Here is a 23,125-nt window from a genome sequence, read left to right as displayed (position 1 = left end):
TCTCACTCATTTTCCTCCTCTTTCTTCTCCTTTCCACTGTTGTCTCGTCCTCTTTTTCCTCTCCGTCTTTACTCCCAACTTCGTAGTCTTCATCATCTCCTTCCCTCTTCCTCCATCCATTTCTTTTTGTCCTCTGCCTTTACCTCCTCTATCTCCTCTTTTTTCTCCTTGCTTCTTTATCTCTCCCACCTCCTCCTCGTCTTCACTCCCCATACTTGTCTTCCTTCAAACCTCTCCCCTCTGATTTCTTAAGCCCTCTTTTCCTATCTTCTTTTTCCAACCAGTATCTCCGCTCTTCTCTTCCTCCACATTTTTAAAAAATCACTTCCTATTTCTGCCCCTGCTTCTTTCCTTCTGTCTTTCCTTCTTTCCTTCCTCATCCCTCTTCTTCGCCCTTTCGCTGCCTGTTCTCCATTCCCCTGTAGCACCTCCTCCACTTTCATATACCAAACTGTTATCGCTTGGACTTTTCTTCCTGACACAATTTGTCAAATCCTGCCTGATAGAAAACACATTCTATTCATAAGGCGAGTCTCGCCTCCTGCCTTTCCCTCCTCCACCTCTTCCTCCCCTCCTCTCCCTCCTGACACTAGCAATTCAATTACAGCCATGGAGGCGATAGTGAGCCGGAGAGGCAGGAATATGACAGGACAGTTACAGAGTGTTTACACAATTAAACTTTTCTTTGACAATAGTCTCTCCCTGTGATGAATACCTAGCTCGCTTGTGCTTTCCGTGTGTGTGTGTGTGTGTGTGTGTGTGTGTGTGTGTGTGTGTGTGTGTGTGTGTGTGAGACCCCATATTTAGATTATTCCTGCTCTTATATATGTATATACTGTGTTTGGAAGAAAGTGCACTGCGGCACATCCTTCATGGTTGCCTGTCTGATCTCCCATGGGTCTGCTCTGCCTTGTGGTTCAGTGTTTCCCAGAGAATTAGATTGCATTTATGGCTTCAGTGTGGGCAGTGGCACACACATCCATTTCTATGTGTATGAATCGAAGCAAGCCCACAGTATCTTAGGTAAGTAAATAATGTACTTTTTATAACAATGATGAAGAGATGTACCTCTTCCGGCTGCTCCGTTTAGGATTCGCCACAGGGAATCATCTACCTACATCTCACCCGATCCCTGCCATCCTTGTCTGTCCCACCGACCGTCTGCATGTCCTTCTTCATGACATCCATGAATCTCCTCTGTGGTCTTTCTGTGGTCTGCAGATCGCTTCAGCCTTTCCTCTCTAACTGTCAATTCTGGTCACTCCTAACCTGTCACCTCTCCTGCCTTTTTATAATTGCCAACACAACCCTACATTATAGCAGGTCTCTTTACTCACAAATCACCCCTAACACTTGTCTCCAACCACTTCCGCTTTGCCTACACTCTCTTCTTCCTTACTTCGCTCTGTCTGTTGCTTTGGATAGCTGACCTGAGCTATTTTGCTTCTCTCCAGAGCATACCTCCACCTCCAGGCTCTCTTCCACCTGCTCCTTACTCTCAATACAGATCACAGTGTCCCTGTGAGCATCATGGTCCACTGACACTCTTGCCTGACCTCACTTGTCAACTCCTCCATCACCACTGCAAACAAGAGCGGGCTCAGAGACTATCCCACCCCCACCTTGAACCCGTCTGTCACCTCACCACTGTCTTGCTGTTTTGATGCAAGTCTTGCATCATCCTCACAAATCTCACCCATTACTTCAAGATATGGCTCATTAGTCACGCAGAATCAGTTACAGTACCAGTAGAAGCTTTTTACAACTTAACATGTTGCGCCTCTTCTGTTAAAGTACACAGGACACTAAAAGTTCTGTCCAGTATTTTCTATGCTGATTTTCAATACTGTATGTATGTATTTCTCATAGAACTTCCCTATGATCATTCCCTAACTCTTCCTAGTATCTCAAATTGAAAGTATCAATCACCTCTGGCCTGATCCACTTTTTCTTTCTGCCATTTTGTTTTCTCAACACTGGAAACATCAGAGCCTTTGAGATGTCTTTTAAGCACACTTCTGCTTCCCTGTCAGTCTGATTAATTTGTTGTGAGCTTCTCTTTTCAGCCACTTAAAGTTGCTAAATGACTCATTAATGTGCTACATGTGTCTGCCTTATCTGCTGTATTACATGCCTCTTGTTAAATTAGTGTGTTTTCCTCACTCTTCCTTTAGTTTGTCGTAGCGGCGCTTTGCTGTGGCTGCAGCGGCAGCTGGTGGAGGTTGCAGTGACCTTGCTGTAGCTTGCTTTGTCTCGCCCCACGCGCCTCTGTCACGTTAGCTAGTTATCAGTCGGACACAACGGGCTCCCTGAACCAGGCAACGTTATTAGAGTGTCTGACAATGATACCCTGTCCCACTGAGACTTCCTGGCAATTGCGCGCGCACACACACACACACACACACACACACACACACACACACTGGTGGAAAGAAACCCTCAGTACTCTGGGTATTGTCCACAGATCACAGGCGTAGGTGAGTTGTTCTTTTTAATTAATCATTTGTCCTTCAAACGAGGGAAAGTTTCAGTGCCGTAGATAATTAGGTCCCAGAGTCGGGCGGCGGCAGAGCCGGTAGCCACCTGCTGCCTTTGTAGCGCTAATCTTTGTCTTGTAGGAGCGTCGTCCCCGAAGACGCCATGGCTACGCACGCCGAATGAGCAGAATGAGAAAACACCTCTGAATCCCCACATGATCCTGCTCCTCCTCCTCTTCTCTCTTCTTTTTATTCTGTTTGTCTTTTTTCCCCTCTCTGCGTTCTTTCAGACTCCCTCCACTCTTCCTCCTCTTCTTTCCTGTAATCTTTTACTTGTTCTTATTCCCTCCACTCCTCCTCTTCCTTTCACTTCTTTTACAACAGAACTTACCCCTCCTCCTCTTCCTCCTCCTCCAGATCATCTCTTCCTCTTTTCATCCTGTTATTCTTTTCTCCCAGTTCTCTACTCTCACAGCTTCCTCCTTTTCCATCTCGTCTTCTTCTCCTGTTGTTGCTCCCTACACTGTCCATCCGCTTTATACCTTCCATTGCTGTACAACTTATTCTCTCTTGACTTCCTCTTTCCTCCTTTCCATCCTTTCATCTGATATTTCGTCTACTTTTACACCATTTTCCTTAATTTCCTTCTCCTCTTATTCCTCCTCCATTTCCTTTCCATCTGTTTATATTTTCTTGCTCACACTTCCCCTACTTTTTCCTTGCTTTATGCCTAAATTTGTGCTTCTTTTCTTTTCCTCCACGCTGTTTCTTTTCTGTCATCCTCATTTTTTTCATACCCTTGCTCCCATTTCCTATGCTCTTTTTTCTCATTCTTTTTTTCCTATTATTTCTCTATTTTGACTCTTAAACTCTCCTTCTGTTTTTCCTTTTTTATAATTTCTGTTGCTTCTGCTCAGAGCCCCTTTGTTCCCTGCTCTTTCTTGATGCATCTCTACGATTCTTCATCTCTTCACCACCCTCCTCCTCTCCTTTGACTCTTTTTTCTCTCTTAGACCCACTGCTCCTCCTTCTGTCTTCTTGTTCTTTTTATATTTTTCTTCCTACTCCAGTCGTCTTCCTGTTCTTCGTCACGTGGATTCCTTTTCTCTTCTCTCTCCTCGCCTTTCTTCCTTCTCTTGCTGTTTCAGTTCTTCCTTCACTTCATTCATGCAGAAATTGTTTAATTGCAAACAAGCACACAACGTGTGTGTGTGTGTGTGTGTGTGTGTGTGTGTGTGTGTGTGTGTGTGTGTGTGTGTGTGTGTGTGTGTGTGTGTCAAAATGAAAAGAGGTGTGTATGACAGTGAATGTGATATCTCAAGTGAGTGAGTGTGTGTATGCATGCAGAAACTAATCCCATTAATTCAAAGAGAATAACAAAGACAGAAGGGGGGTGGGGGGGAGTGGGGGGGTCCAGCTCCCCTGTCATTTGTCTGTCCTCTCTCTCTTCCATTCCCTCTCTCCCTCCATCATCATTATTCTCCGTCAGATCGGCTGCTGTTTTCCTTTAGGAGCGACTGGTGGTGGGATGGAAGAGAAGAAGAGGGAGGGGGTGGAGATGAAGATTTGTAGCTCCTCCTGGGAAGCTTCATGTCCTTTCCTTTCCCTCCTTCTTCTTCTTCTTCTCCTTTTCCTCCTTCCTCTTTTGTTTCCCCTTTTTCCTCAGATATCCCTGCCTATTTTTCACTTTGTCCTTTTTCCATTCCTGTTACATTTCACTTTGTTCTTACTTCATTCTTTCTCCCACCTCTTTTCTAAACCTTCCCTTTACCCAAGTCTCATCGCCTTCACTTCATTTAATTTCTTTTTGCCTCCCTCTGCCTCTTTTCTCTTTCTTTTCTCTTCCTTCCTCCCCTTCCATCTCCTGCTCTCTCCACATCTTTTGCTTTTGCTCCACTTGTTTAGAATTGTTTGTTTTTCTTTTTCTTTTTCATCTCTGGATCAAGTGAGCAGTGTGCACACCTATGTTTGTGAATGTGATAACTCAAGAATGAAGTGATGTAGGAGAGTTAAGTTAATACCATTGTTGTATCTACTCAGATGAGTTTGAATGTCAGTGATTTTGACCTGAAGGTCAAGGTCACGTTTTTTGAAAATCTTCTGATGGGTAGCATGAGTGGTTGTCAGTATTTTTATCCCATGCTTCATCTACTTTCCTTTTTCTATCAAGGTTTTTCTGAAATGACTTCTTTTCTTTCTGTCTACCTGTTTCACATTCAAATTTGTATTTCTCTTATTTTTCCCTTACTTCCTCCTTTATTTTCTCCAGTCTTTCCACCCCCATGCTTTCCCCTCTCTCCTTTTTTCCCTCACTCCCTTTTTCTCTCATTCACCCCCTCCCCCCTCCCTCCTGTCTTCCTCTCTTCAAGGACGTTTATATTATAAAGGATGAATTTGCATATTAATTCATTTCTTTCAATTTTTTCAGATTAGACGTTGTCAACACATATCAGTGCTGATCAAACTGCCACATCCACCAGAGACCTGACTGTGTTCATGCATAAGCGTGCGTGGTTGTGCGTGTGTGTGTGTGTGTTAGGGGAGTTGCCTCCTGAAACAAAGAAAAATAAAGACCTGCAACAGAGGGAAAAGCAAGTAGCCTTTTAGTGCTCACCAACCTGAACAACTGTGTTGAGACATCATAAAAGGATTTACATGCTGGAAGGAAATGTTCCAGTTCTGCGTCGTGCTAAAGTTGCAGGAAGCGGCGTTGGTGGATGTAAGCTGCACGATAACATGTTGATCGCTGTCTGTGGTTAAATTGTGCTTTCGCATTACCTTAAATGTTCACAAGCAAATAGAAAACAAATAACCCAGCATGTCTGGAATTACAAATATGGACTTGGATTAGCTTTTTTTAATTTGATGAAAGCTGTAGGAAATTAGCCAGCACAAGAGTTATCTTATATTACACGTCTAAAGGATGTGTGCTATAGTTTAGAGTTTTGGTTCACTTCCTGTTGTATTTTTTCTTTTCTTTTTCTTGTTTTACGTTTCTCATCGATCAGTCTGTGTTTTGTTTTTTTGCCCTTTGGCAGCCCCTTCTTTCACTTGTTTACTTTCTCTGACTGACCGCTTGTGTTTGAATCAAATTTGGATTTTGTGACTTTAGCTTGTCTTCCCATTTGAGTCTCTTCTTCCAAGTGAACGATCGCAATTTGATTGTGATGATTAATCGTACCCTGTGCTGCTCTTTGAGAATTTCTGATGGAGGATGGGGCAAAAAAATTGCACATGACTTTCCCACTCTTTTTTAAAATTGTTACTGTGTTTAGGAGCAACATAATCCCTGACTGAGTTACACAGAGATGCAGTGTTGTGTTTTTCAGTGAATGAAATAATGCATTCACAAACTGTGTATGAGTCAGCAGGAGGTGGTTGGGGCTACATGGAAATTCTACACAGGTTTTGACTCCAAAGTCTGTGGATTAGTTCAAAGAAAAATAATTTGGTGAGTCTGATTGAACTTACATGATCACAACCTTTCTGTAACCTTAACCAGCTTCAACTCTTGAAAATCTGAATACACTGTTACACATTCACAAGTACAGCACTCCAGACACATCTGGGAATAATGCTACAACAATAACACTCCCATATTGCCATGCTTAATTCCAAGTGAATTTTGACATTTGTACACTTAAGCAACCTGGATTGTGTTTGTACTGAACACTGTTGGTCATCGTGTTTAAGTGTAAGGGAACATTTCCTGGCTGTCTCTCCTCACATCGCTTCCTCTGATGGACGGAGAAGTTATGAATATGCAGCTGATTTCTGAAAGCTGACAGCTGCTGACAAATGAAGCATCTCACCTTACGTAAGCATTGCTACCTCCTGATTTGATGTAAGCTCACTGGCTGAACTTTGAAGGCTGCTGAAAAAATTGACTTCTTGTGTGAGGATTTCATGTTGTGAAGGGTCAGGCTGCCACAGGCTGTTAACCTATCAGTTAGGAGTCGTCTGAGCAATTTTAACTTTGCTAAAGGAAGCATCAAATTTCAGTCTTTCAACAATTACATGAGGCTTATTTTAATAGTTCTAATATCAGAAGATTGTCGTTTTCAAGCTGTTAACCTTAACCCTTTACTTTGGATCTAATCGCTGCGTCGTCCTCTTCTGATGTGTTTTGACATTTCCCCGTTTGAGTGTCATGAGCTGCTTTGATTTGATTGACGGGTTGACTGCAGCTGTGATTGGTTGACTGGCTGAACTGACAGTATGAATGTGTTTATTTGTTATACACCCATTTAAAAATGCTTCACTTGTGTTTGAGCCAATTACAGTTTTCTGCGCTGTACACTTTTGGTGAACCATCATAAAGTAAACTAATCTTTTTTTTATTATTGTTGCTATGCACTGTTTTCAGTTTCATTCCACCTGGACTTTAGGTTATTTAGTTTCAGTCTGATTAATAACTTGCATAATTAAGTGTTCTATATTGGGATTTCTTACTTGAAATTATTCAAAATGTACATACATTAAATTGCATGTGTGTATATATAAATATATTTTTTATGAAAAGTCTGGTTTTCTGTATTTATTTTTTTTTTACTGAACTAAAATGTTTTTGCACGTGTAGGTTTAGTTTTTAGTTTTTGTTGACTTTAATTACCTTGGTGGTTGTTAAACATGCCCATACAGTAAAGACTTACAAGGAAGCAAGAAGACTTAAAACTAGCAGTTGATGGCATAACCTTACTGGAAGCATTTATTCAAGTTGTAAATCATATCCTTGTATGATGACTTTTTAAAAAAATACCAAAACAAAAAGGCTTCTTTAAAACTATTTCAACTTACCTGTTACATTTTAAGTGTTTTGTTTGACATTTGGAATATAGAACTAAATTAATCTTATAGAGCGTTGTGTGATTTTTTTTTCATTCAGTTTATTTTGCATAATACACTCAGAAAAAGAAACATTTATCAGACTCAGTTTTCGTATTGTCTGTTTTTGTCACAGTCGAATCCAGCAGTCCCAGTCTTCTGGCTCCTGATAACTCCCTGGAACGGTCCTTCTTCATCCGGATGAAATCTACACTCACAAAGAGAGGCGTGCACATCAAGTCCTCAGGATATAAGGTCAGAACAATGTATCGCAAAAATAAGTTGAATTCTAAAACTGGAACTGTGGAGAAGGGGGAAAAGAAAAGTCACTATGAAGTTTTTCATAAAAACCTCTTGTGTTGAAGCTGAAAGTCAATCTTTCTTCAATCACATATTAATTATTTGATTTAAACTGTGTGTACCCAGGCAAAATTACAAAAACCATCTAACAAATTATGGAGTTGCTGCTAAATTTTTGAAAGACTGGATTTTCTAACATGGGTATGATCATCTCCCTTCATCTGCTTGAGGACAAATCAACTCATTACTGTTTTTAATCTGTGATTCACATGGAAATTTATAATGTAATGAAAAAATAGGTACTTTGCATGCTTATGTGTCTCCTTTTCTATATACAGTAGTTTGAAAAGTCTTTGCCTTCATCATGCCTCCTATTTTTTGTTTGTCACACTTAAATGTTTCAGATCATTAAACAAATTTAAATATTAGACAAAGATAACACAAGTAAACACAAAATGCAGTTTCTAAAGTGTTTATTATTAGGGGAACAAAACCCAAACCTACATGGCCATGTGCAAAAAAAAAGGAATTGCTCCCTAAACCAATAAGTCTTTTACATCGCTGTGGAGGGTTGTCAAGGTCATGCCACAGCATCTCAATCGGATTCAGTTTAGGACTTTGACTAGGCCACTCCAAAGTCTTCAGTTTGAACCCAAGTGCACTTCAGTTTGAGGTCACGAACAGATCGCCGGACATTCTCCTTCAGGATGTTTTGGTAGACAGCAGAATTCAAGGTTCCACTTACCACAGCAAGTCTTCCAGGTCCTGAGGCAGGAAAACAGCCCCAGACCATCACAATAGCACCACCATATTTTACTGTTGACATGATGTTCCTTTTCAAAAATGTTCTGTTAGTTTTATGACAGATGTAACGGGACACACACCGTCCAAAAAGTTCAACTCTTGCCTCGTCTGTCCACAGACTCTTTTCCCAAAGGTCTTGGGGATCATTAAGATGTTTTTATGCAAACGTGAGATGAGCCTTTATGTTCCTTTTGCTTATGGTAAATGGCCTGTATTTATATAGCGCTTTACTAGTCCCTAAGGACCCCAAAGCGCTTTACATATCCAGCAGTAAGCAGTCTTGGAACTTCACCATGGATGCCATTTTGCCCAGTTTCTTTCTTATGGTGGGGTCATGAACCTTAAATGAGGCAAGTGAGGCCTGCAGTTCTTGGGATGTTGTTCTGGGGTCTTCTGTGACCTCTTGGATGAGTCGTCATTGAACTTGGGTTAATTTTGTTCACCACTGTTCCATGTTTTTACCATTTGACTCCAGCACTGTGGTTTGCTGGAGTCCCACAGCTTTAGAAATGGCCTTATAACCTTTTCCAGGTTGAGAATCTCAGCTACTTATTTTATTATAATTTGGTCCTGAATTTCCTTCTATCGCAATATGCTGTCTGTCTTTTGGTCTACTTTTTCTGGGGGCCATTTAGGTTTTTTACAGGGCCATTTAGGTTTGGATTTCTTTTCTTTTCCCCCTTAATAATAAACACCTTCATTAAGAAACTGCATTTTTTGTTTACTTGTGGTATCTTTGTCTAATATTTACATTTATTTGGTGATTTGAAACATTGAACTTTGATAAACATATAAAAAAAATAGAAACTCAGGAAGGGGGGAAACACTTTTCATGCCATTGTGTATGTTTGTCTGTCAGCTGCTGCCTTTACCAGTCATCTTCCTGCATCTGTATCTCACCCTAGCATCCTCTCTAAGACAGCAATGCTCTGCATGTCCTCCGTTTACTCCATCCATAAATCTTCTTCATGACTTCTGCTCTTTGCATCATCACTCTTAAACCTGCCTCCCTCTCATTCACACGTGTATTCTGTCTTGCTTCTACTGACTTTCATTCCTCTTCTCTCCAGAGTATACCTTTACCTCTCCAGGCTTTCTTCCCCTTACTGTCTACTCTGACTCAGTCATCATCTGCATAGACAATAGTCCATGTATACTCCCATCTATCACCGCTGCAAACAAGAACAGGCTTAGAACAGATTCCTGTTATCTCTCTGCATGCCCTATACCATCCTCAAATACTTCTGTGCCACTCTTGACTTGCAGTACCACACTTCCTGTCTTGGAACCCTATCAGGTGTCTCTAAATCCACAAAGAAACTTCCACAGCATGTCTTTTGTCCTGTTTTGTCCTTCTCTCACCCCAACCGGCCGTGTCAGACAGCTGCCCCTCCCTGTGCCTGGTTCTGCCGGAGGTTTCTTCCTGTTAAAAGGGAGTTTTTCTTTCCACTGTTGCCAAAGTGCTCATAGGAAGTCATATGATTGTTGGGTTTTTCTCTGTATGTATTATTGTAGGGTCTACCTTACAATTTAAAGCGCCTTGAGGCGACTGTTGTTGTGATTTGGGCACTGTATAAATAAAATTGAATTGAACTGAACTCCTTCTAACCTCGTCCATACTTCTCCATCAACACTCTCAAAGCAAGCATCGCATTTGTACTGCTCTTTTATCAACATGAAGCCATACTGGTAGTAATTGTCAACTCTCTTCTAAACCTAGCTTCATCAACTTTATCTGTCTGTAGTTACTACAGCTCTTCACAACAATTCTTGAAAATCAGTTTCAGTACACTTTTCTCGATTCCTGTGTCATTATTTCACTCTCCTACATTGTGTTAAATAATATGGCTAAAAAGTGCACTGCCCTTGTCATCTGATCTGAATGAAGTGAACTTAACAGAACTGGGCTTTCAGTTCACACTTCTGAGACTTTAAAATTTATGTGGAAAAAAAATGTTAGATGAAAGTGACACTAGAACTTTGGCTGTCTATTACAGTGAAGGACTTGTCTGTTTTTCTTCCGCTTTTGCAGTTACAGTAACCTTGGTTTGATCTTGTTCCCATGCTTAGGTTTGTGATTTTTTTCTGCAGAAAGAAAATATGCATGTATAGGTGTAACATCAGGACTCTAAGCTCTGCGACCGTCTCACTATTCACAGATCGAGAAGCCGGATTAAAGGGGATTCTTTGGGCTGCCTTGTTTGTGCGTCAATGTGTGTGTATGTGGGGTCACTCGTGGTTTATCCCTGACTAATACATTCAATTCTCCTCAGGAATGATGGCAGACAGCAGAGGAAAGACAGAGGAAAAGCTGTCAAAGACAAAACAAAATCACTAAAAGAACTTACAGATTTCATTAATACATTGTCTGAACCATGAATGGAATAGAGACTCAATTCAAACACTAGCATTATCAAAAATATAGCACAGGAAGTATGTTTACTTTGCTTTTTCAGCTTTTGTGTGAAACAAGTTTTTGTGTGGACCAGTTTGTGTTTTTGTTTATGAGCTGGGACACATAACCACAGGACACATATTTTATGTGGTCCTTACTTTGGAGGACACACATGGAAATGGTTCTTTGATAGCTCAAACTTGTTTGAGAGTTTTTGGTAAGTTTGGATGTTGGGCATTTGGGCATTAATATGATGATAGATGAAGATAAGGAAGAAGTGCCAGTATCCTCATAAAGATTTATATAAAGTTTACTAGCATAATAATTGGGAGACCTAAACAGACTGGTACTTATATAGTACTTTTCTAGTCTATTTGAGCACTCAAAGCACTTTCTTATCCATTTACACACATTTAAACAAGCACATTTTAACTTCACACACTCCAATAGATAGCTTGAGGGGAACTCGGAGTTCAGTATCTTGCTAAAGGATGCTTCGACACGCAGACAAGAGGAGTAGGTGATTGAAGAGCCGGCCTTCCACTTTGTAGAGGAAGTGCTTTACCTCGTGAGCTACGGCCACCCAATGAGAATAGAGCACATTTGTATTTTAGTAGAGACTACGATACAAAACAGATATTCACATATGTATTTTTTCAATTTTATTTTGCCTTTATTTATATACGTAGTGCCCATTGAGACTCAGTGTCTCATTTCAATTCAATTCAATTCAATTTTATTTATATAGCGCCAAATCACAACAAAAGTCGCCTCAAGGCGCTTCATAGATACAGAGAAAAACCCAACAATCATGTGACCCCCTATGAGCAAGCACTTTGGCAACAGTGGGAAGGAAAAACTCCCTTTTAACAGGAAGAAACCTCCGGCAGAACCAGGCTCATTTATAAGTGAAACCTGTTCCAGACAAGCAGATAAACATAATCATATATTAGTACAGACATTTGCACTTACATACACATAATGACACTGGTATAATTTTTGTCCACCTCTAAATTGGACATCAAGTTTGAGCTGACCAGCATACAGGTTATTAGTGCTTCATAGTTATCACCTATACAAAGTCTGAGCTGATGTCTTTCTTTAGCTTCTTTGAGGCCAAAAGTTGCATTATCATACATCCTGATTCTCAATACAAAGAAAGAAATGTAGGTGAATGCTTGTTTTCATTTGAAAAAGTTCTCTGACTTTCCTTTACTTGTTTTTTCCCCTTCAGGTGATCCACGTCACAGGGCGCCTGCGGATCAGGATGGCTCTGACGCACAGCCGCTCAGTGCCCAATCAGATCATGGGGATGGTGGCGGTGGCTCACGCTCTCCCGCCGCCAACAATCAACGAGGTTCGCATTGACTGCCAAATGTTCGTGACCCGAGTCAACATGGACCTAAAGATTGTCTACTGTGAGAACAGGTAGAGCAGAAAAACTGAGTTTTTTTGTTTTGTTTTTGTCATCTGTTGAAAAAGAGTGCACAATAGTTTTTATGAAAAGAATCTCAGCTGCACTTATTGCTGAATGTGCTGCAGAAGTAAACACTAGCTGTCTTTAACACTGTCTACTGAGTGACTGGAAACAGTTTCGTTTGTTTCAAGTCAAAGTTTAGAACTTGTTTACTGTTTTGGGCAAGTTTTCTGAAAATCTTGTGATTTCGATAACTTGAGAAGAAGACGGGTTTTGAAATTGATACTAGAAGGTTGAGGGGTAGCACTGAAAGTTGCCAGTGTTTAAACTTGAGTGTAAGTGAATGACACTAAAAACATTCTCGGTCAATATAACATAAATTTCTGATTCCACTTTCCGCTCAACTTTGCTCTTAGGTATTTTACACAGTCTGACCTTGGGGTGAATTTGGTGAGACGTCCACTCCTGAGAAGATCGGCAACTGTCTTCAATGTTTTTCACTTGTCGATTATCTTTCTTTTAATACAACTTCAAATTGCTTGGAATGACCCTGAAATTTCCCAGATTGATGGGCAGCAATTATTTCTTTAAGATAGTTATAGATGTCTTTCCTCCTGACATTGTGTTAACACATACCTGAATGCTCCTGATGAGCAAACTACCAAAATGTCAGCTTTTATAGAGGCAGTCACAGATTCTGATGATCAGTTAATGATGTACTGACTTATATCACCTTATATTACACACACATTGTGTACATAATATTTCGGCTGATACATATGAACATAGTATTGCTGAGTAAATGATATGTTTAAGGAGTTTTTTATCTACAAAATTATCTGTTCATCTTGGTTTATTTTGATTGGACATTTTAGAGTGCTCCACTTATATTGTGATTAAATATCACAAGAAATTATACCAAAAAAACTGACTACCGACTACTTCTGCATTCATCTTTCACACCTGCTGTTCAAGAAGAAAAGTTGCCTTCCCTGTCAGAGCATCTTATTCATGAGAACCCTGACCCAATCCTCCCCGGTTTAACAGTGAAATATGTCTCTGATGGATCCATCTCCTTTGCTCTGTCCAGATAAAGCAGATAGGTATCAGGATCTCATGCAGGAGTTAACCGGCCAACCAAGGAGATTCATATCAGGCAAAAAAAAAAAACCTTCATGTTTTATTATAGAAAGAGAGGAGGGGAAAATGATAGTAGGCAGATTGCTTTATTGGTGGGTGGAAAAAAGGGACACAATGCGAGGCAGATGATGATATTCAGTGCGCAGCGACAGAAAGCGTCTCTGTGGTGAACAGGCAAGTGTCGCTCCCATTACAGCCCCATTTTGAGGATGAGTTTCTAAGAGAATGAGAAAATGGGAGGATGGGTTTTTCTAAAGAACAGAGTGTGCTGTTATCTGCCTGCCAGACATTAGTCCTCCCACCGCCCACTCGCTGTCACAATGAAACTGGGGAAATTGTTCTGTCTATCCTGTGGCAAATTTGTTCAAATTAAAGCTTTTTAAAGCTCACATGTGTTACCTGTACAATAGACAGGCAGCTTCAGTCTCTGTTGTTGGGTTTATTAGCTTTTTTTGCCTCCCCTGAATCAGACTTCGTAATCATCGAATACCAGAACTGCAGAAAGAAAATTGTCTCAGTGTGACAAGCTATGTATTTCAAAGTTTCACAACATTTCCACTTCCATGCAGCTTATTGTGGTGGGATATGGATGCAAGATTATCATCCAAAGCAAAGCAACAGAATAGAACATGGGGAAGTGGATATTCTTTCATCAGCAATTCCACTTATAAAGGAGCAAATATAATCTTTGTTATTGATTATCAGAATTAGATTCTTTCTTCAATTTTTGCTGACCGCTGGCTAATAGATACGGTGGCCCCGAGGTGCCATTTTAGAACATTTCAGAAACATATCAACAAAATTGAAAAGACAACAACGTTCTGTAAAGCACGAAGAAATCTCGAAAACTCAGCAGCACTTCAGAAATCTTAACAACAGTTCAGAAACCAAAGAGATGTCAGACAACACAACATTTTGGAAAATATCAAACAGAAAAAGCTAAACGAATGCAACTGAATAACATAACCAGCGTGTGGTTGTGGTGTTTTGTTGAAAGTGGCGTAAAAAACAAATGATGACCAAAAAGTTTAGAACTTTGAAAGAAGTGAAACCTGTGAAGCTTCATTTAAGTGAAATTTAAAAAAAAAAATCAAAATCATGGGGCCTTTTAGACATGTATTTGTGTATTACACATAGAGTGGAGCTTCCACTAGGGGTGGCTGTAGATCAGGAGGTATAGCAGATGATCTACTAACTGGAAGGTTATTGGTCCGATTCCTGGCTGCTCCAGTCTGCAAGGCCAAAGTATCCTGAACCTTAAGTTGCTCTCTGAATGTGAATGCTCGAGTGCTCAAGTAGACTGGAAAAGTGCTGAAGAAGAGCCAGTCCATTTACCATTTACCACTTTGGAACGTGTACTCTTTGTTTCAGAATCAGTGACTACATGGACCTGACTCCAGTGGACATTGTGGGGAAGAGGTGCTACCAGTTTATTCATGCTGAAGATGTGGAGGGGATCAGACAGAGTCACCTTGACTGTGAGTATTGGAACCACCTGACTGAGTGCTGTTCTCTGATTGGGCAAAAGAATTTTTTCCTTAGTAACTTTGGAACTAGCAGTTTATAAGCCAGCTTTTCAGCATTTTTTGCCTACAGGTTAAACACTAGTTTAATGTACTTTACCTCTAATCCAGTGAATCTGTACATTTGTTTCATAGCAGTCATACTGCTAGATTTCCCTCTTCAAAGTTTAAAACCACTTATAGAGAATCCCTGCTCTCCTGTATCTTTGAAAAGTTTTTGCACAGAAGCAACTCTGCAATCTTATTACCCTTGTCAGGAGGCATAATGCACCCTCTGACACACACCCAAGCAGAGGCTTGGTATCCATGTTTAGTGGCTGTCTGGATGATTTGCGGCGTGCTGTTTGTTGCTGCAGTCACATCTTTACAGTGGCGGTAAAAACTGAGGAGGCGTTCAGAGCAGCACAGCGTTTCACGGTTTGTCTGAGGTAGTGAAGGCATTTAGGCAGAACGCCAAATAATAACAAGCGGCACAGCAAGGACAGCTGGCGTGATGGGAGTCGAACACGGGCAGCTACAGTCAGATTCTGTCAAATATTGTCCACTGCGGCTGATTGCATTCAGATATAAGGCACAGATATTTCTCTGAAGACCCTTTTCTATTAACGTGGTTTGAAGGCTTAAAGCAGTGATTTGCGAACTGTATCAATAAAAGCTGTAAAAGCAATAAAATGCTAACTTTTCTGAGATTTGGTTTAAATTACTCAAACTGCTCAGAAAAGTCATGGAACCAACATTCTCAGAGATGTGGAATGACTATTGAATATGATGAAAACTGCCCTCAGAAGCTGGTTTACATTAATACTCTGAAAGAACGAAATGTTTCTTCCACTGAAAACTCTACATCCAGATGAACAGAATCAACTTTCTGGGATTTCCTTACCTGGATAATTCAGTATGCATCAAGACAAAAAAAAACCCAGACCAGTTTGTTTGCCAGTATCATTTTACTCAGTGTATTACAATTTACATCTTATTAAGAACATAGGTCTAGGGCCTATGTTCTTAACTGGCCTTTTTGTCCCACTACATCTACACCTTAACCAAAGGAAGCTTTTTATTCTCTCTTCCTCCCCTCATTGGTGGCAGTTTCTTCCTGTTCAAAGGGCATTTTTCCTTTTCACTTTTGCTTGGGGTTTTCACCAAGTGCCTTGAGGCATCTGTTGTTGGGATTTGGTGCTATATAAATAAAATTGCATTGACTTTAACTTAATCTATAAATTTATTGGCACTATGATGACTTTAATTATTTCCTATAATCTTTATTTGTCTGAAGATGCATTTAGTTCATCTCTGTTTGAGGCTGCAGTTTGTTCTCCTTCTTTTAGCCTGGCTGTGGCTCAGAAAGCAGAACAGGTCATCTACTAACCGCAAGGTTGGTAGTTTGATCTCTGACTGCTCCAGTCTGAGTTCCAAAGTATCACTGGGCAAGATATCGAACCCCATGTTGCTCGTGATGTGTTCATCAGAGTGTGAATATTAGATGGAAAACACTTGTAGATGTAGAACAAAGTACTTGGGTGAATGAGACATACTAGAGTAAAATGGTACTATATAAGAAGCACTCCATTTGATTTGAGTTAAATTTGGGTTTATGTTTGAGCTTGGTGTTAACGTTTGTTTAGGCTCTTTCCCTTGTGAAGGTTTTGAAAATTGGAATATTACACTGGTGGAAATGTGTGGAAGGCCACTGTTGATGGCATACCACTAGAAAGGCTTCAGTGTTTTTATTCCTGGACGAAGGCCTGTGTAAAAATAAAGATATTGTCATTTATTTTAAATAGGGAGGGCCTTTGATTTTTTTTTTTCATTTGAAGCCCATTTCTATTGGTTGTAGAAACAACAGACCAATCATAGTGCATTTAGTGGTATTAAGAAGGGGTCTCCTTGTTGCTGAACAGTGAAAGAAAATAAATCACACACGCACAAATGGCAGTGTTTGATTTTAGTGTAGCTAGTGGTCTCCTGCTGGTTTGATTTTTTTACATGCACTCTGAAAACAGAGGGAACTGACTTTAAGCCTTTGCTGTCAGTGTTATGTTAAAAGAAATTATTTGATACTGTGTTGCAAATTATTCTATTAGTCCTAAAGGTCTGCTAACTTTCACTGGAAAGGAGGGCCCTTAAATGACTGTACTTACTGTACTTACCTCATCATTTCTCTGCAAATAGAGATTTTTGCCGGTCTCTTTAAGCTCTGACTCCCGACACCGGCCCTTACTGCTGTTGTGACACAAATGAAACATGTCACATAGCTCATCAACAAAAAAAAAGGCAAGAAAATATACCAGCATGGAGCTCCCTGAAACTTTTTCAATTACCTTCTCCAAAAGTTCCTGAGCTCTGAACATCCAGAGTGGCAATCAGGAAGTGGCTCTATGGCGGCCTGGCGGGGTCAGGCAGAATAAGGGGAGGGGGGCAGGTTAGGATGTGTAAAACAAAAAAAAAGGGGGAAGTATTGAGGGAGATTATTCCTCTCTGTCTGCAGTGAGGATGTGAGGTCAGGGAGGCAATCTGCCAGCCAACGGTTTAAATGACTTGGTTTTAGTTGAGCGTAGTCTAATACAGCACCTCCAGTCACCTCTGCTGTTCATTTTATTCTTCCTCTTTCAAAATTAATTTCCTCTGTGAAAGGGGGGCTTTCAGAAATAGATGGCTACAGGGCACTGAGGTTCTCCATGTCTTTTCTCTTTTTTTCTTTCCATCCTCACCGTCAAATGGAGCGCGGTCAGATTGTTCTAAAATCAGCCTTTCTTTGGGGCGGTTTCATTCGGTGGCTTTATGAACTCGCTGCTGATTGTGTGGAAGCTGATTTCAGACAGGCAGGCTAATGATTCCTAACTTTTTTTTCTGCAGACATGGGGGAACTTTCTGGCTAATTGGATAGCGACAGAAAACGTTTGTGTGGACATCAAATGCAAACACAAAAATAAAGAGTAACATCCAGTTTTATTTATATTGGCTTGGTTTTTCATCTTGATACCTTTAAATGTAAGATAATTATTTAATACAGTGATTTAGAGGCATGTTCTTTTAGTTTTTGTGTTCTTTGTGTTCTGGCCAATCAAAATGAGCTCTTTGCACTGGATGTTTGTGTGAAAGAAGAGCCAGACTAAATACTAGACATACCAGGCCTCCACCTCTATGTGCCTGTACTCAAACTACATCCCCAATTCAGAATCTTCTCAGTTAAATCGTAACCGATCTTTGAATCATTCATCATTTTCAGTTGAGAAACAGACTTTCTGCACTTCAATTTTCCTGTTTTTGTGGAACAGCAGCAGCTCACACTCTCCGATTTTTTTTTTGGGTGGGATTTCCACATCTGCTTCTGGTTACCCCATTGCAACATGAGTCAGATAGTTAGGGACTCGATCAAGGTATATTTTAGAGGGATAGCCTATTCTCTCAACAGGGATCTAAATTTTAAAAGGCTTCTTTTCAAGTGGAGGACGAAGCATGATCCCTCTCTGTGAAGAGGCGTCTCTCTCTAAGTCTCTATCATTACCTGCTGACAGCTGGTCTAAGCTCAGGTCAGATCTCAAAGTCAATCTGTCCTCGTTTCCACTCAGAGAACAGAGAGAAAGAGAAGGAAGAGATAAAGGGTGAACTTTCCTTTTCACAAAGAAAGGGGGGAAACGGAAAAGAGTGATTTGTCGGCACGAAGAGGAAAGAAATACTCAGCACAAGGGCTGGGAGAGAAATTCATCTTTTCTCAAAGAAAGGGATAGAGATGGGAACTAGTGATTTACAGACAGAAAAAAAGGCAGGACAAAATGCTAATTTTCACACGGAGAGACAGGCTGACGAGCCGTTTCATGTCTTTTTCAAAAGGGGCAGGAAGAATGAGAAAAGAGGAAGGATGAAGATGGGATAATTCCCATGTTTTCACATAGTGAGAAGGGTCACAAAATGCATTATAAGTAGCAAAAGAGAATTAAGGAAATAGAAGAAAGCGAGAAGAACTTTGCAAAGAAAGGAGAAATTAGAAGATGGTGTTGTAGTTTAACGGAGTGATAGGGAAAAATGTTCAGTTGGTTTTATAGAAGACAAGCACATCCATTACATGAAGGTGAAGATGTGTTAGAATCTATTGTGATCTGTGTTAGGCATCAAGTTGCTTAAAAAAAAGAAGTGCTTTTGAAAAGTTCATGTTTTCATAATGACTGATGAACACAACACTAGTGTCACTCATTCTTGCCTGTGTCTGACCTCTCTCATGAGTGACTAGGTGACATGATGTGTGTGCTCCAGGTAATAGACAGTAAATCAAAATACAGCTTGTTAGGATGGCAGTGGTTCAGACAGCACAGCTACCCAGCGGTACTGCTCAAGGCAGTCCACATAAAAGTTTGAAAGAGTTTTGAAAACAAAAGCAGAAAAGGTTCTGAAAGATTAAAACCTAACATCAGAACATATGTCACAGTGGCTGTGAATTTGATCCGAGACAGTTGGCCTAGAAGACAGAAATTTTAATGACTTATTTTGAATGAATTTCTGTTTTTTTTTGGACAGTTCAATTCAATTATTAATCCAAATCTTTCAATTTGGATTAATAATTGAATTTAAAAGAAAATTAGAGACAAAAAAGATTTCTAGGTCTTTTCTTAATATCATGTTTTAATCAAATTTATGGGAATTAATCTCTTCACCCTCTTCAGCCGGTCATGGCTGATGGCTCCCTGAGCCTGGTTCTGCACTGACCTTTGCCCATTTAGCTTTGATTGATAGATTTTGGTGATGTGTCACAGCCTGCCAAAACTGTATTTGTTGGGTCAGTGCTGTTACATAGAAAAGGATATATAGGTTGACGATGTTACATCTAAGACAGAAAATTCTGGGATTTAATATTTCAAGGATTCATCATGACAAACTAGTCATTAATCATCATTGGCACATTTTAGACTGAGGGCGGTGGACAGCCAAAGAGTTTGTTACACATGTGGAATCTAAACATTTTGTACCAGGAAAGATTTAGTGCTACTTTCATTTATCATATTTTCTTTGCCATTATTCGTCTAACAATACGGTCTAACAATATTCTATGGACCGCAGACAGTAAGCAAGACAACCCTGAAAAGAAATGTCATTGTCAAATGTGTGGTAATAAAGTCTGAATAACTTTTACCAGTAAGAACTATGTCATTTTCAATGTAGAAAACACCGACAGTATTTAACTGGTGTACAAGTTACTTGCCTACAACCATGTAAGCATTTTCATATGTTCAGGCATCCCAATTTTGACAAAGTTACTAACATCAGTACTACAAATGAGAAATTACTTGGAAGATGCAGACTTGTAAAACAGCAGAGAACTGCTAATGTATAAAATACAGTAGTAAAAAGATATTTGGTTACTTTGTTTAACCATTTTCAGGTTAGTTGCAAAGTTTTTGCAGGTCTGAACCTCCCAACTTAAAAGAGAGGGAGAGACATAAAGAGAATAGAGACTAGATGCATTAGTTGTTTTTTTTAACAATAGAAGCAAATAAAAAGAAAAATCCCAGACAATGTAGAAAAAAGACACAAAGAGAAATTCTGATTGTCAGAGTTGAAGCAAGACATGGGGGAAGCTGGCTTTTCTAGGGAAACAATCAGGAAGAAAAAAGAATTTCATATTTTCAGACAAAAGGAGGTTTGGACATATATGAAGTTGGAAAAAGACATTTAGAATTAGCAAAGGAGAAGGCGATACAATAGTGAAAGACAGCCAGGATGTTTGGGAGTGAAACAGATGATCGAGAGACATGCAAACGCAGAGGAAAATAAAAGAATGAGAGAGAGTGAGAGACTAGCACAGAAGAGAAAGCTCGGTGGATTTAAGCCTGCAGGCGTTTTAGTAGAGCTGGTCTCTAGACCAACACTGCCTTTAATGAATCCACACACACTGAACGGCATTTTTTTTTATCTGTTGCATACAAAATGCACACACACACACACACACCTGTGAATCTACCCACACATGTAATATTAGTAAAACACACAAAAACTGAGTCTTTAGGGACAAGTGAGGAAAAAGGGCATACAAACATAAACTGTAGAAAACACCGGACAAAGTTACAGGAGCGTCATTTGGCGACTTTTCTGTGACTTTCCTTTAACTTGAAGTTCTTGTTTTGAGTAGATAAATCTGCATATTCACTTCAACTTTTTTCCATCAATTTTGCGACGTGTTCTAACTAAAGTATCTGAAATCAATGAAATACGAAAGTGGTGAAAGAAGTCCTCAGATCCAGCAATGGCAACATAAGAGTACTTCTTAGTAAATGTATTTAAGTATGAAACTAGTCATTGAGCAATAAAGTGCCATCTGTGACTGGTACTGGTGAACTTATTTTAGGTATCGCAATTCAATTCAATTCAATTTTATTTATATAGCGCCAAATCACAACAAAGGGTTCCTGTTCAAGGTTGAGCTTCTTTAAATCTTTTATGTACAATCAGACTAAATTAGACCCCCTCAGTTAGGCTTCCCCCAGACCTAACAGGATAAATCAGTCCTATCTTAATCTGGGGCCTCAATTAGTGCCATGTTATGGCATTAGTGGGTCAGATCCATCACTCTCAACTTGTCATTTTTCCACTGAGAAACAGAACACAGTGTCAAAATAATGTCGTATTGCTTACTGCCCTACATCAGTCTATGAAGTCTGTATGTACATTTAATATTAGAGTAAACAGTTCAGGACATGCAGTAAAATCAGAATTCTCAAGTAAATGCAAAACCAAGATTGGAGTCATATGCTGCTGAAGAGAGAGCTATCATCCTGAGAGCTATCATTGCAGCACTAGCAGCTTCTGGCTTTTGCTGCAATGATTTGTTCTGAAATAAACAAAATATGATGAACCAGGACCCTGGATAATACACCAGTCCTTTGGGAAGGGCTCCTCGTGTCTCTATTAAGTGTAAGACCTTAAAATAATAGAGATTATTCATAAATCCTGAACAATCAAACGACCCCCTCTGAGCAAACTAAATGATGTGTGTCATCCGACTTCATTGACAGTTAGAGCTGGGTATCATCTGCATAGCAATGAGAATAAATGATGCTGCCTAAGGGAAGCATAAATAATGTAAACAGATGTGGTCGTAGTAGAACTGTAGAACTCAATAATTAGTCTGTTATATAGATATGATTTCAACAACTACAAACCACTACCTTTATAAACTACAACATGCTCTAATCACTGTAATAGAATATTATGGTCAACAGTATCGAACGCTGCATTGAGGTGAACACAGAGATGAGTCCACTGTCAGAGGCCATAAAAGTATCATTTTTAACCTTCACTAAAGCTGTTTCTGAGCTGTGATGAGCTCTGAAACCTGACTGAAACTCTTCAAATAAGCCATTCCTGTGCAGATGATCAGTTAGCTGTTTTACACTTACTCTTTCAAGGATTTTTGAGATAACAGCAAGGTTGGTGATTGGCCTATAATTAGCTAAGACACGTGGCTGGGTCAAGTGATGCCTTTTTAAGTAATGCTGTAATTAATGCTGTCTTATAGGCCTTTGGTACGTAGCCCATTAATAGAGACAGATTGATCATATGTAAGATTGAAGCATCAATTTATGGCAGGACTTTCTTGAGCAGTCTTGAAGGAATGGGATCTAATAGACAAGCTGATAGTTTGGAGGAAGAAATTAATGAAGCTAACTCAGAAGGAGGATTGTAAGGCTCTCGTGCATGTAAGGCTTTAAAAAAAGCTTGATGTGGTTAAAGAACTTGAATGGAAGGTTTTTGAACTATACCAGAGCTGACCAGAAGAGGGCAACAGAGGGCTAGAGCCATGGAAACATGGTGGTATAAATACAGACACACACTCACAAACTGTCTTTTCCTGCAGACCTTCATCCTTCAAATTTTTGACACACTGAAAAGCTATTTCCATGAAGCAATTACACTGTCATAAATTACAGGTTAATGTGGCACAGGGTAAATGAGGTAAAGGTAATCTGAAAGGTAGATGAAACTACATGGGAAATCCAACAGATTCAAAATGAAGAAGAGATAGGGGAAGACAAGCAAAAAAACACTAAAACACACTAAAAAAGGAAAAAAATGAAAGACCAGAGGTGTAGAGAAGGGAAACAAACAGTGAGAGATAAACAGAAGAACAATGGCAAAAGTCAAAAGTGTGACACTTAGTGAAAGAAAGCAAGCACGCCAGAGGAAAAGAAGGGGAAAAAGTGAGGTGGAGAGACTTTAAAAGGGAATAGAACTCCTTTAATCTATTGGTCTC

General features: G+C 39.8%; 1 protein-coding gene across 2 annotated transcripts in view; it reads left to right on the top strand.

The window, feature by feature from the left end:
* npas3 (neuronal PAS domain protein 3) overlaps positions 1 to 23,125 on the top strand; it is a 363,595-nt gene that overhangs the window by 322,787 nt on the left and 17,683 nt on the right. For both annotated transcript variants that reach the window (XM_085441080.1, XM_085441081.1), the window contains exons 7-9: positions 7,438 to 7,556; positions 12,035 to 12,228; positions 14,729 to 14,835. In XM_085441080.1, the coding sequence (XP_085297206.1) occupies positions 7,438 to 7,556; positions 12,035 to 12,228; positions 14,729 to 14,835 (420 nt within the window). The remainder of the gene's footprint in view (positions 1 to 7,437; positions 7,557 to 12,034; positions 12,229 to 14,728; positions 14,836 to 23,125) is intronic.

The sequence above is a fragment of the Copadichromis virginalis genome, linkage group LG19 (genome assembly GCF_057382275.1).
Source record: "Copadichromis virginalis isolate Kocher_CV1m ecotype Utaka linkage group LG19, C_Virginalis_male_GT1.1, whole genome shotgun sequence".
NCBI classification, from domain to species: Eukaryota; Metazoa; Chordata; class Actinopteri; order Cichliformes; family Cichlidae; genus Copadichromis; species Copadichromis virginalis.
This window is presented reverse-complemented; position numbering and strand designations above follow the sequence as displayed.